General features: G+C 37.0%; 1 protein-coding gene across 1 annotated transcript in view; it reads left to right on the forward strand.

Annotated features, from left to right (window-relative positions):
• LOC108439742 (coiled-coil domain-containing protein 178) overlaps nt 1–14,873 on the forward strand; it is a 52,731-nt gene that overhangs the window by 13,754 nt on the left and 24,104 nt on the right. Inside the window, exons 8-14 of the mRNA XM_037537104.1 lie at nt 2,078–2,220; nt 4,922–5,075; nt 6,586–6,681; nt 10,727–10,863; nt 11,913–12,096; nt 13,616–13,678; nt 14,127–14,288. Of these exons, the coding sequence (XP_037393001.1) occupies nt 2,078–2,220; nt 4,922–5,075; nt 6,586–6,681; nt 10,727–10,863; nt 11,913–12,096; nt 13,616–13,678; nt 14,127–14,288 (939 nt within the window). The remainder of the gene's footprint in view (nt 1–2,077; nt 2,221–4,921; nt 5,076–6,585; nt 6,682–10,726; nt 10,864–11,912; nt 12,097–13,615; nt 13,679–14,126; nt 14,289–14,873) is intronic.

Genomic DNA, 14,873 nt, shown 5'->3' on the forward strand with positions numbered 1-14,873 from the left:
GGAATCTTGTTAGCTAACTCACAAATAGAGGTGCATTACTTTTAAACATTAGTTTATGTTAGTGCTACAGCATACAAAGAGACTTTAGACAATTATATGCTTCAAGCTTTGTGGCTACAGTTTGGAGAAGGCCCTTTCCTATTCCAGCCCCTGTGCACAAAAAAGGGCCATTAAGACATGACTTGATGAGTTTATTGTGGAGGACCTCCAGTGGCACAGAGCACTGACCACATCATCACTGAACACCATTGGGATGAATTGCAGCATTGATGGTGAACCAGGCCTTCTCACCCAATAGATGGTGAGCCAGGCCTTCTCATTTGAGTCATTCAGTCAAATTTTGACTGAATGGGCACAAATTTCCACAGACTCACTCCAAAATCTTGTGGAAAGCCTTCCCAGAAGAGTGGAGGCTGTTATAGCAAGCTCATGTAGGTGTTATGGTCAGGTGTCCACATATGTCTGGCCATATAGTGGATATGGAGTAGCTTGAGAGAAAAAGCCTCCAGCATAAGATGCCTCCCATCTTCTTTTCTCTACCAAATTAAAGGGCCAAATCTAATATGTATAATAATTGCTGGGTGGGTATTGTCTAATTCTGAAATTTGATCTGCATTTCTGTAATCTACTCCCCTGGAAGTTTTTTGAGGTCAGTTGATCTCATTTGCTGTCATTGGATATTAGTGATTTATGCAAAAAGTAAAGTATAAAAGTATTGTAAAATGTATGATACAGAGGTTTTGGAAAGTACACTTATTTTCGAGAGGGAAACAGACCTAGTCTGTTGTAAAGTATGTAATAATAATATCCATCCATTTTCTAAGCCGCTTCTCCGTCAGGTTCGCGGGGGGATGCTGGAGCCTATCCCAGCAGTCTTCGGGTGGAAGGCAGGATACAATAATAATGTAGTAATAATAATAATAATAATAAAAAAAAAATACAATTTAACAAATGTATATAACATTTGTATTCAATCAATTTAATCACTATAATGATTTAATTCTTCTTCTTTCGGCTGCTCCCTTAAGGGGTCGCCACAGCGGATCATCTGCCTCCATCTTGCCCTATCTACTGCCTCCTCTACTTTTACACCAACCATCTCCATGTCCACCTTCACTACATCCATAAACCTTCTCTGAGGTCTACCTCTTCTCCTTCTAACCGGCAGCTCCATCTCCAACATTCTTTGACCAATATATCCACTATTCCTCCTCAACACATGTCCAAACCATCTCAACCTGGCCTCTCTGGCTTTATCTCCAAACTGCTCCACCTTCACTGTCCCTCTGATCTGCTCATTTCTAATCTTGTCCATCCTTGTCACTCCCAACGAAAATCTCAGCATCTTCATCTCCGCCACCTCCAGCTCAGCCTCCTGTCTTTTAGACAGAGCCACAGTCCAAACCATGCATCATAGCAGGACGCACTACTGTCTTGTAAACCTTCCCTTTCACTCTTGCTGCTATCCTTCTGTCACACATCAGCCCTAACACCCGTCTCCACCCACTCCAACCTGCCTGCACCCTCTTCTTCACCTCTTTTCTACACTGTCCATTGCTCTGGATGGTTGACCCAAGATATTTGAAGTCATCCACCTGCCTCCCTCTCATTCACACACATGTATTCCGTCTTGTCTCTACTGACCTTCATTCCTCTCCTCTCCAGTGCAAACCAACACCTCTCCAGATTCTTTTCCACCTGCTCTCTACTCTCACCACAATAATGATTTAATTAATGACCAAAATTTACATTTTGAATAGAGGTCTTAATTTCATTTTAAATTATTTAGAATTATACTTTGAAACTAAAAGTCTAAAAATAATTTGGCAAGTAAATCAGATATTCTGTAAAATGTGGATGACAAATTGATGTGAGAGTTTTATCATGGGTAATTGGTAATCTTGCACTGACATGGGGCAAGATATCTGAGCCAGGAATGCAGGAAGAAATCTTGCCCTCAACCCCCTTGAAACACTTCTCTCAATATACCTAGACAGTGTGATGTGGTATGACTCATATGTATACTCATTTTCATATGTGTGTAGAATTGAATGTGTTTTTTTGTTTTTTTATTTAGGCTAGAGAGATGTTCTCCAAGCTGTCCCATGAACTGAGCAAGTCAAAGCAGGAGCTGGAGAGTGAGGAACTGCTGGCAAATGAAGAAAGGGGGCTGATAACCATGGAGCTCAAAGACAGTCATAGTCAGCTTAAAGGTCAACTGTGAGTCAGTAACAGTGATTTACTTCAGTGTTTTCATGGATATATTGGTAGATCAATAGGGAAAAAAGTTTATACTGTGCCTTCTGAATGTCCTTGATATGTATATCGATAGAAGGAACCATCTGTTAGATCAGGGGTGACTTTTTAAACTTTTTATGTTTAGGTGCCAAAGGTCATGTTTGTAATGGACCAAGGGCCAAAAAGATGAAACAACACAGAAGTAAAGTTTCCAAAACATGTATATTGCATTATATTTAGATAGTAAAATACTTAAAATACAATTTTTCACAAAGAAAGTTAAGAATTCACTTGGTTATAAATAGAATGAAAATATGTTGTTGTCATCTCACTGACTGAGGCATGGGGACCAAATCAAACATCCTCATGGGCCAGTGTTGTCCTGCGGACCATGCATTTGGCAGCCCTGTCCTAGATGTTCTAAAACCAAAAAAACTTGCACACCAAATTATCAAGTATCAATACTGAAAAAATACAGCAAATCACAAAGCTGCTGTCAAGGTCACAGTAATTTACTGATGGTGATTCATATTAGAAAAATTTAACTAGTGCACAAAGGTGCATAGGGAGAAAAAGTAAAATGTGTCAGTCAGTTAGACCACCTTTATGGCTTATATTTGCAGATGACAATATTAATGTGATACTTTAGCTTTTTTACATGCAAGTATATGCAAGATATATGTTGTATAATTTAAATCATTCTAATATAGACAGTGCCACACTAATTTTCATTTGTAGTTGTGCCTTCACTATTCAGATCCTGAACATAAGAACTGATTAGATTGCCTTAAATTACATCATATTCTTATTTTTTACCATTGTATTTTTACCTTAGTACTTTCACCAGTTCATTCTATTTCAATATGAACATACAATACTTGTATTACAGCAAAGGAGGCAGTGGGGGTCACTAAAATGCCATGCACTAAAGATACTCTCAGATCCAAACCCTATTTGGAGCTTCTCCTTGGAAGTTTGTTACAATTACATCAATGTGGGTAGCAACATGGGAATAGCTCTTATGTGCTTTTGTAATGTCATAGTTAACAATGGCAGGATATAGAAAACTTGTAAAGCTATTACTTTGCTCTTCACATTGTCCTTACTTGCGTGTGAACACGTTTAATCAGCACACTAAAACTAACTCCAAAATGTACTTGATGAATGTCTTGATGAAAATTACTTGGTAAAGACACATTCATCGGGTTAAGCGAGTATAAATATTTGTACACACTATTTTAATGATCATATTAGTAGTATTATGAGGTATACCAGGAAATACGATATTGCTTTCATAGTTTTAATCATAGGTGGATACTGTACAATATAGAAAGATTTAATTCACCTGTTGTGGCTATTACACATCCAGTTAACACTTAACAAACAGAAGATGTTTAGATTAGGTTAGTTTCTTTAACCAAAGGCTACCAAGCTATCACTGCATTGCAAGTGATTCTGCTGCTGCGCAATAATACTGTGCAAAGGTCAGAGACCACCCTTCATTTATTTAATTTCTAGTCAAAACATCCACTAATTGCTTAAAACTAATGGAGCTCAAAAATGAGTAGAACACCAAAATTGTCAACATCAGATAAACAGCATTTAAAGCTTTCATATTTGAGGAATAGAAAAAAAAGTGCCTCTCTCGTGTGCCTCTCCATCTTTCCACTGTGAAAAGAGAGCTTAGCAGGTTGCTGTGGCCTGAAAAGATGTATAGCTGTCAAGAAGCTGTTACTGAGAAAAAGAACACAAAAAAGAAACTTTGCAAAGCTGCCTGACCAACTCCAGAGCCCAGATCTCAATATCACTGAATGTGTTGTGTGAAGTTTGTGAAATAGTAGAAAATGCAACCAACTTCTTAGACTGAACTGAACTTTGGAGGTGTGAAAAAATATCCATGCAGATTTCTTTAAAAAAATAAAAAATTGAAAGCAAGTCCATCAGACTGCCAGATAGAGAAGTGTGATTAGTTACTCAACAGAATACATGTGCCCCAAAGTCCAGTGCAGGCATTCTTTATACCACTACGTCTGACACTTGGCATTGTTTTTGGTGATGTAAAGCTTGCATCCAGCTGCTCAGCCATGGAAACCTGTGCCATTAAGCTCCTGGCAGTTTTTGTGCTGATGTTAACACCAGAGGTAGTTTGGACCTTTGCGTCTTATGCAGTGTGTGCTTATCACTTGGCAACCCCGCTCTGTAACTTTTTATGTGGCCTGCCACTTTATGTCTGTGGTACTGTGTAAATGCTTGCAATTTTCAGTAATACCACTCACAATTGATCATGAAATATCTAGAGAGGGAAGAAAGTTCATGAACTGACTTGTTACAACAGTTGTAGTGACTTACAGTACCATGCTCATATTCAGTAGGCTCTTTAGAAAGACCCATTCTTTTACAATGTTTGTAAAGGTAGACTACATGACTAGGTGCTTGATTTTGTACGGCAGTGGCAATGGGACTGCATGGAACACCTGAATTCAGGTCTGTCAAAATACCTTCACTCTTGTAGTGTTTAACAACATAAAATGAGATGAAATGAAGGATGGTCTCTGACTTTTTACAGAAGTATATAAAAAGTGAAGTATTTTTATATTATTATATTTATTTAGTGACCATATTAGTTGTATGTGAGTTAAATAAAAAGTACATGAGAACAACAGCTGTCCTCTTCTGCTTTCAGCACTAATCTCCAGCAGCTGAAGTCTTACTGGGATTGTTACTGCACCAAAGTTTGTGAGACTGAAGAGAAGGTTGCATTAAACAATAACCAACTTGATGCCATGCTTCTGCAGATCCCCCTTCTAGAAGCACAAGAGACCAAAATAAATGATATTGTGAGTTCTGCTAAGTACCATCTCCCTAATGACATGACTGACAAGGAGGTCTGACTGCATACTACTGAAATATTATACAGGGAAATATATTAGTATACTCTTAAAAGACTTGCCTTGAATGTCCTCCTTTTATTTAGTAAAAGATAAAGTAGTTAATTTCTACATAAATGTTTACCAAAGCTGTGGCTTCTGTGACCCACGAACAGCCAATAAGCATCCTGGCTTCTCCCAAACATTAGTTAACATAAAAATGTAATTTCACAAGTTTTTAAAGCTTTCTGCATAATTTAATCATTCAGATGTATACAAAGTCATTTGGAATGGTTTGATGTGAAATGTTGCATTGTAGAGAGACTTGCCGCCTCAGATTTCTTTACAGTGATGGTAATAGGGTCTGCCTTTGGTCATTTTTTTTTTTTGTACAACCCCCCCCCCCCCCCCCAAAAAAAACCAAACAAACAAAAAAAAAAACAAAAGTATTTAAAAATGGCAAAATAGATGAAGTCTAATTTTTGGTTATTGTTAGTGGAAAAATCAAGAAATTGCATTGTTTTATAGTTTTATAAACTCATCATCAAAAAACAAACAACAGTGGAATCCAATTTATAATTTACTGTCACTACAACTGGAAATAAATGTGCACATATAGTCATAGAAACACACAATTCAGGCCTCTTGTTCTGGTATGTTGGTAGGCTATATTGTTTTGTGTTGGTATTTGTGTATTTGACATGCGTAGCTTTGCACTGTTTGCAAGAAAAAATAAACTATATGGGGAAGGGTCTCCCATACTGGACTCCCAGCATTTACCAGGGGTCAGTAGTGCTTGTTGCATCACCAGTTAAAATCAGTTGCTGATGTGCTCAAATTCAAGTTATCTTTGCTATGTGGGAGTTCCGTCTTCCCTTCAAGTGGATGTAAGCATCAGGATGCTACACATTATACTTGCAATTTCGATTATTTCTATGTGTAAATAACTGTCGATCTTTCACAGCAAACAGCACAACAGGACCTAAAGCCAAACAAAGATACAGTGATAGTTTAATTTAATATAACAAACTAAAAATATTGTTTTTTGGTACAGCACGTGGATTGAATACCTTTCAATCATAATGAGAAGTGTAAAGAAAACACTTTAAACACAGAATAGCCTACAGCTATTCAGTTTTAATTCTGAAGTCTAGAGCAGTAACGCACTTGCTGTAATGAAGTTCACCTCTGACCATGTCACATTGCGTTGTTTCTTTTGTTTTCTCATCACTGTTGGGCAACATGACTTTTATTTCTCTTTCAATTTGCCATTAAGTGGCAGGAGTCCAGTATGGGAGCTTTGGGGCATCTGGTTCCTATCACCCTTATTGTGAACACTTCTGACTCTGTACGTTTTTCTACAATGGAGGATTTCATATCAAACCACTCTGTATGACTGTGTACATATTAACAAATTAGTCTTGCTAAAATTTGAAAAAATCAGTGAAATTCCCCTTTACAAACTAGATCTTTGATCTAGGTTATGGAACTAAGAGCAAAGATGGAAGATCAAGACAGAGAAGTACAGGAAAAACAGAGTGGAATTGTACATCTTCAGAAACAAATCCAAACAACTGTAAGTATTTACCTGTAAGTATTTAATGCTAATTACATGAAAACACTTACCGGTGTTATTGGTGGTTATTTTAGAGTTAGTAACTGAAGGGTAATATGTGATTGGGAAGCATGTTAAAAGCATCGTTACACATGTCCTCTGGAGGGCAGGAAAGGCCCATGATTTCTTTTGGTCACCAGTCCATAGTATTCATAATCACAATACCACCATTTTGTTCACTCATTATTTCTAAACTTTGAAAGGGAGGACATGCCACACTTTTTGTAACTCTATATGCTGTCACAAATAGCTCTTAAAGCAGATAGTGTGACATAGGTTACCTCTCAGAAAAGGTACTAAACTGTCACTGGGGTGGTATCCCTCAAGTCACTAGGGTGGTACCTTCAAAGGCACATGTTCACTGCCTTTAGTTAGAGAACGCAATTGTGGCATAATTTATATATATATATATATATATATATATATATATATATATATATATATATATATATATAAAGTTGCATTGATCCCATACACTCTATTTTGACTCCATGTTATTTTAATAAAGCTTGTCCTCTATTATGTACATATTGCCAAACATCATAAGACTTCCAAGCAGTATGCTTTTTCATGGCCTAGATTACATGACCCTTTACAAATAATATATATTCTGTTAATAAAACATATTTGTTTGTGCACAAATGGATTTTAGTATCAGCTCATGGATAAAAACTGTATGTTGGGGAAAAAACTGCAGAGGTTCTAGCCTCATTAACACTGTGTTTATTTGCCCATATAGTGTCCAATAAAAGGTTACAGTGTATGTACATTTTTGTTCACCAAGAGAGGAACAATATAAATGTTCCCTCAAAAGTGCGACAGTGGTCTTAAGGTCCCATTCTGTATAATAAATGAGGTTCAAAGGTATACTACATTCACATATTTGTACCTTTTCAGTTGATGTTTTAAAATGAATTAAAAAGCAAGGAGCCAAGACAAGGCATATGAGTAAATGCAATGTAAAAATATATATAGTGTTGCGTGAAAGTTTGTGAACCCTTTATCATAAAATATGATCAGGTCATCATTTAAATCATAACAATAGATAAAGAGAACCCAATAAAATAAATAACATTAAAAATAGTTTTTCATTCCTTTTTAATCAGTTGGATAACAATCGGGTGTTTCCGACAGTACCATATTTAAAAAACTTCACCATCAAGTCTATAACACATGCATTTGTGCTCACAATATGTGACATGCACTGGCATGCTATGTCTCAGGCGAATGTGATTTCTGAGGACCTATTTACCACTGCTTATTAGGCTGGAAGAGGCTCCAGATGTATTTCTGATGAATTTGGACTTCACTGATCCACTGTCAGGCAGGTAGTGTACAAATGTAAGAAATTCACACCATTGTTACCCTTCCCTGGATTAGTCATCTAACATAAATGCTGGTGAATGCCAGTGTTTGAGCCCGTGATCAGGTAAATACTGAACAAGAATAGTATGTATTCTAAAAACCACCTTCATGAGCCAGAAGAGTACTGAAGTAATGTTATGTGGATGGATAAGGCAAAAATGTATCATTATGGCTTAAATGAGAGATGTAGTATTTTGCAGAACTGAGCACTACATCCCAGCATAAGAACCTCATCCAAATTGTGGTGCATGGTGGTGGCAGTATCACAGTTTGGGGCTGTTTTTAGACCAGGAGAGCTTGCCATCATTTGAAGGCATTATAATTTCTGGATTGTATCAAGAAATTCTACAGGAGAATGCTAGGACTAGCATAGTGAACTGAACCGAAATAGAAGGTGGATCCTGCAGAAAGACAGCAACCCTAAAAACACAAGTTAGCCTACAACCCCAATTCCAATGAAGTTGGGACGTTGTGTAAAACATAAATAAAAACAGGATACGATGATTTGCAAATCCTTTTCAACCTATATTCAATTGATACACTACAAAGACAAAATATTTAATGTTCAAACAGATACATTTTATTGTTTTTTTGAAAATATTTGATGCCTGCAACACGTTCCAAAGAAGTTGGGACAGGGGCAACAAAAGACTGGGAAAGTTGAGGAATGCTCAAAAAACGCCTGTTTGGAACATTCCACAGGTGAACAGGTTAATTGGAAACAGGTGAGTGTCATGATTGGGTATAAAGGCAGCATCACTGAAAGGCTCAGTCATTCACAAGCAAGGATGTGAACAACTGCGTGAGCAAATAGTCCAACAGTTTAAGAACAACGTTTCTCAATGTGCAATTGCAAGGAATTTAGGTATTTCATCATCTAAAGTCCATAATATGATCAAAAGATTCAGAGAATCTGGAGAAATCTCTGCAAGTATGCGGCAAAGCCAGAAAACCATCATTGAATGCCTGTGACCTTCAATCCCTCAGGCGGCACTGCATTAAAAACCGATATCATTCTGTAACGGATATTACCACATGGGCTCAGGACCACTTCAGAAAACCATTGTCAGTGAACACAGTTCGCCGCTCTATCTACAAGTGCAAGTTAGAACTCTGCCATGCAAAGCGAAAGCCATGTATTAACAACACCCAGAAACACCGCCGGCTTCTCTGAGCTCATCTGAGATGGACTGACGTAAAGTGGAAAAGTGTCCTGTGGTCTGACGAGTCCACATTTCAAATTGTTTTTGGAAATCATGGATGTCGTGTCCTCGGGGCCAAAGAGGAAAAGGACTGTCCAGATTGTTATCAGCGCGAAGTTCAAAAGGCAGCATCTCTGATGGTATGGGGGTGTGTTAGTGCTCATGGCATGGGTAACTTCTGTGAAGGCACCATTAATGCTGAAAGGTACATACAGGTTTTGGAGCAACATATGCTGCCATCCAAGCAACGTCTTTTTCAGGAACGTCCCTGCTTATTTCAGCAAGACAATGCCAAGACACATTCTGCACATGTTACAACAGCGTGGCTTCATAGTAAAAGAGTGCGGGTGCTATACTGGGCTGCCTGCAGTCCAGACCTGTCTCCCATTGAAAATGTGTGGAGCATTATGAAGCACAAAATACGACAATGGAGACCCCGGACAGTTGAGCAACTGAAGTTGTATATCAAGCAAGAATGGAAAAGAATTCCACCTACAAAGCTTCAACAATTGGTGTCCTCAGTTCCCAAACGCTTATTGAGTGTTGTTTAAAAGAAAGGTGATGTAACACAGTGGTAAACATGCCCCTGTCCCAACTTCTTTGGAACGTGTTGCAGACATCAAATTCAAAATGAGTGAATATTTGCAAAAAACGATAAAGTTTATCTGTTTGAACATTAACTATATTGTCTTTGTAGTGTATTCAATTTAATATAGGTTGAAAAGGATTTGCAGATCATCGTATTCTGTTTTTATTTATGTTTTACACAACATCCCAACTTCATTGGAATTTGGGTTGTACAAAGAATGCTTAAAGCAGAAGAAATGTTGCAATTTTGGAATGGCTCAGTCAATGTCCAGACCTTAATCAAATAGAAACGTTCACGTATAACCTATTGTGTGACATTTGTACAAGAACGGAGTTGAAGCAGTTCTTTCAGGAGGAATGGGCCAAGATTCTTCCAAGTCAATGTGCAAGGCTGATCAATAGTTACAGGAACTGTTTGGTCAGTGCTGCTCAACGGAGTCACACCTGTCACTGAAAGCAGTGCTTTACATACTGTTGCTAACATTTAATGTTAGATGTACTGTGTTAGATATAATGTTAGATATATACATTTGTGTTATTACATTTATGTAGAAATTCACCAAATGAGAAAGGTTTCACAAACTTTCAAGTGGCACTGTACGTATTTACAATAGAAAAAAATGAAATTATGTTCTCTAATTCTGGGTGTATGGTCATTTAAAAAATTGACTAATTTTAGACAAATTGTGTGTTTTGGGCTTTTTCGCATTTGAAAACAAAATCAAAATTGCTTGTATTGAATATATAGATGAGCTTTTTCTTTGCATTGTAGTAAATGTATTCACTGCTTTAGGATGAACATAGATGAATGCATGTACAAAACCATGACTGTTTCGCTTGTCATTTGTCAGAGGCAAGAAGGCGAACCAAAGCTTTTTGAGGTTGAGGAGGTCTTCAATAAGAAACGACAGGAGCTCCTACATCTGTTTGGCGAAAATAAAGAACATGAGATGGAAAGTGAGGATTACAATAAAAGGATCCACCAAAGGTTTGTAGTCCACTTGTCACCAGGTAGCTATTAAAGTGATATCATACTAATTTTCAGTCCAAAGAATTACTGCAACTATTGCTAAACTGGAGTAAATAAACTTTTGCTTTCTGGCATATTACATTAATGTTCTTCTGGAGACATGAGATGAGCTAATTTTATTAAAGGCAATTTGCAAAGGTATCACTCAAACTCAATTTTCACTCCTCCACAGCCCAGTGCTGGGAGCTTTATACCCCTCTAGCCAAGTTTTGCCATTGGACATGGTGACCTTAGGTGTTGCTGCTCTAGGCAGAACTTTTCTATGAAAATTATACAGTCTGTGCATGCAACTGAATACCTGTGTCAGTGTCAGCAGTATGTGCACCTTAAAGCATCCACTAAGTAATTCTTCACTAATTAGAAGGAGAGGCACGATGCCTTTGGTCATGTAGTGTTCTTTTGTTTATTGGTTTGGCAAACTCTTTGTCATATCTTTTTAAGAGAAATGTTTTTGTTAATGGGATTTTTAAGACATTCATTAAGTAGTTTTATTTTTTCTGCATCCTCTCTGGATGCATGGGTGCTTGTTGCCAGCCGACCCACTTAATGGAAGCAAGTAAAGTCCTAATGATCGATGACAGAATTTGTACTGAACTAAAGAACAGCTATATTAGACAGCTTGGTAGTAAATTTTGTGGCGAATGCACTGGCAGCCAACAGGGTGCCCTTAAACCTCTCTAAAATGTAGAGAAAAAGACATTCACCGGCAAGTTTCTGACATGATTTGTATTGTGACAAGGAGAGGACCTCACTATTTTGACCTGGAGTGATGATACTTTTCATTAAGGTTTTTTATATTATCTCACTCGCAATATATCTTGCATATTGATTTGTTTCACATTCCCTGTGGGATAAAAGATGTCAAACATCATTATGTTTTGCACCTATTGTTTTATGAAGCACTTTTACATTTTAATGAATGACCATGGTTCTATTTTGATTTTTTTTTTAAACACTGTTCTTTCTTAAATGGTTTTATTTATTTTTTTCACTTCTGGTCATTGTAGCAAGCAGGCGGTGAAGCAGCTGCTGAGGGAACGTAAGCGGATCCTGGAGAAGATCAGTCAAAACGAGGAAGAGAGGGAGCAGGTCAAGGGTGAACTGACACTGGAGGCTGCCCAGCATACAAACACCAAGGCCAGGTTGGAAGACCTGGAGCAGCAAACCTTCATGTGGGAGCAGAGAACGAGGGTAAGAAAAGTCTGATTTTAGTTATTTGCCTCAGGTCTGCTTTTACTTTAGGACAGTAGTTTCCTAAAGCTGTTTATTGATAACACAGCTGCAGGTAAAACACCATTGATCAAGTGCATGTTTAATATTGTATTGAACGCACATTAATCTGTGAGAGTGTCTTTCTGAATATTTTAATGTTTTCATCATCTTATGCCAGTCTTTACACAGATTGCTAAACACCATCATCATCATAATAGTTCATGGTTGTATTAAGAGCAGTTAATCATTTAAAAGACCAAATATTGTCTTCCTATAATCTTCCATTAAATATAATTCCTCTAAAACATCTTCAGATCTTTGAGGTCTTCAGGTTACTTTAACATGGACCAGTAAGCAGGGAAAAATAATATTAACACATCATTTTTCATCTTCCCCTCCCAACACCCCTATGCCAGTCATACTGTCTTTGGCACATATGGCTGTTGCATTGGCAGGGATCAATACCTATTGGTATTGATATTGGTGACAAAACAAGGAACAACTTTCATATGTTAGTCAATGCTTCATACTCTAATGTCTGCCATCCGCTAAGCCAGCAGTGAGCCAGTAATCGATTCTTCTTCTTCTAAAATAATTTTTCTGTTCATTTTATGGGTACATCTTACAGAACTAATGTGCATCTTTAGAGAAAAGGTACAGTTGAGAATTCATTGCTATAAAAATAAATTAATAGTTTTATATAGTTTTTTTTTTTAGATAGATGGGGCATAACAAACTTTGTAACATTACTGAGTTTTACTTTCCACCAACTGTAAGGGGGAGCGAGGAGGTGGACGCACACGCTGAGATAAGCGAGATTTATTATGGGCAAATCCAGGGTCGTGGTCAAGACAGTCCAGTGTCAAAGAGCCAATACGGACAGATCAGGATTCAGACATGACAAACTATAAACAGACTCAAGCAAACAAACATAGACCAATACATTCATACAAAGACTGGCAAGCACAGGGGGCAAACACAGGGCTTAAATACATGGGACAATGAGGGACAGGTGAACACAATCAAGGGCAGAGTAACAAAACCAAAACATAGGCACATGGAGTGGGAGGAGCCAATCGTGACACCAACCAAAGCATTTTGCCTCAGAAACGTCCATTTGTAAAATAATATCATTTTTCTTGTTGTGTGAAAAACTGAGCTTGAGAAAATAGATTTGTATGAGAATGTAGGTTTTACCGCATTGTAACTGCCATGTAGGGTTTACACTTAATCAGTGGCAATTAGACTGTTTCATAGAAATGCCAACTGAACAGAGCTGATCACATCAGTTTATTATGTTTTGAATATTATGTTTCAAGTATAATGTTTTGTGTATTATGTTTTGCAAAATAGTGATGACCAAAAACATGCTAGTTACACCTTAAAGCCTTAACCTAACATTTAACTGTGTTAAAGGTGCCATATATTAAGAACAAAAAGTGAGATCAGTGGAGTTCTAGAGTTTTTAATGTTCAGCATAATTTTCCTTGTTTGTTAGAGAGAAACAGAAAAACTGAAGATGCAGCTGATGAGTGAGATGAAAGTGATAGCAACTCTAAAGGTGAGCACACAAAACCTATTTGTATGATAGCACAAAAGTAAACTCTCCAATTTCTGAGCTGTTTTTTAGCTACTGCTTTTACTCCTGAGTTAGTATGTAGGATCTATATTATCCTATACATCATTTAATTTGCAGTTTAAAATATCAGTTTTATGATTTTTACAGATGCTCTTGAACAGACATTAATGAATGATGGTACACACCAGTCAAGCTGCTTTTGCAATACACTAATTTGTTGTGTATCTATATTTCTGTTATTCTTTGTGTTGTGAAAAATAAAGGGGGGGGGGCATTACCCATGACCCTGCCCCTACCGTATTATAGTATTATTTTTTAAGAGCGCCAACTCTTCATTTTAAGGCAAAAACAATGGGAGTGAGTACCTTACTTTTAAATACAAATATATTTTATAATGAGATTTGCATTGTTTGTTTACTTGATTCTTTAGAGTGCAATATCCTCAATTATGGAAGAACATAATCTGGTAAAAGCGGACTATGAGAGAGCGAAAAATGAGTTACTGAAAGAATATGAAGATGTGACCTCTACAACTTCCCTGCTGGAGGCCGAGATGGTTGAGCTGAAAGAGATACACACAGTAAAATCTGAGGTGAAGTTTCTGCTGGGATGTTATTTTTACATAATCTTTGTATTTCTGTTTTATGTAACAAAAGAACATAATTACATAAAACAAAATGCAGCATTTATATGTACACAATCTATAAAAAAGAACTAGTTTACAGGACAGAACTCAGCACGCTGAGTTAATAGACAGGAGACGTATTTACACTATTAAATTAAAAACGTTAACAATGAACAAAGTTCCAATATTTTTCTGATATATTAATCTCTAAAATAATTTAACAAAAATTATTTATCAGCTGTAGACCAGTAGAATTTATTCCTTATTATAGGACTATAAAATGAGTAAAATTGGTTACACATGTAACCATATGCATGGAAAGGTGATGCTCTTCACTTAATGCATTATTATATAGTATGTAGACTGCAATTTTTTAACAAAGTAGTTGCTACTGTTATGACATGACCAAGTCACAAAACTTTCAGAGCCTCCTTAAAAAAAAAACAGCAATAAAAATCACTCCTTGTAAATATGTGAGTCATCTAACAGCATACTTCATATCCCACTGGCTAGAGGTTTACACTGGATAAGAAAATACCAATTTGTCCAAAG

The sequence above is a fragment of the Pygocentrus nattereri genome, chromosome 3 (genome assembly GCF_015220715.1).
Source record: "Pygocentrus nattereri isolate fPygNat1 chromosome 3, fPygNat1.pri, whole genome shotgun sequence".
NCBI lineage: Eukaryota > Metazoa > Chordata > Actinopteri > Characiformes > Serrasalmidae > Pygocentrus > Pygocentrus nattereri.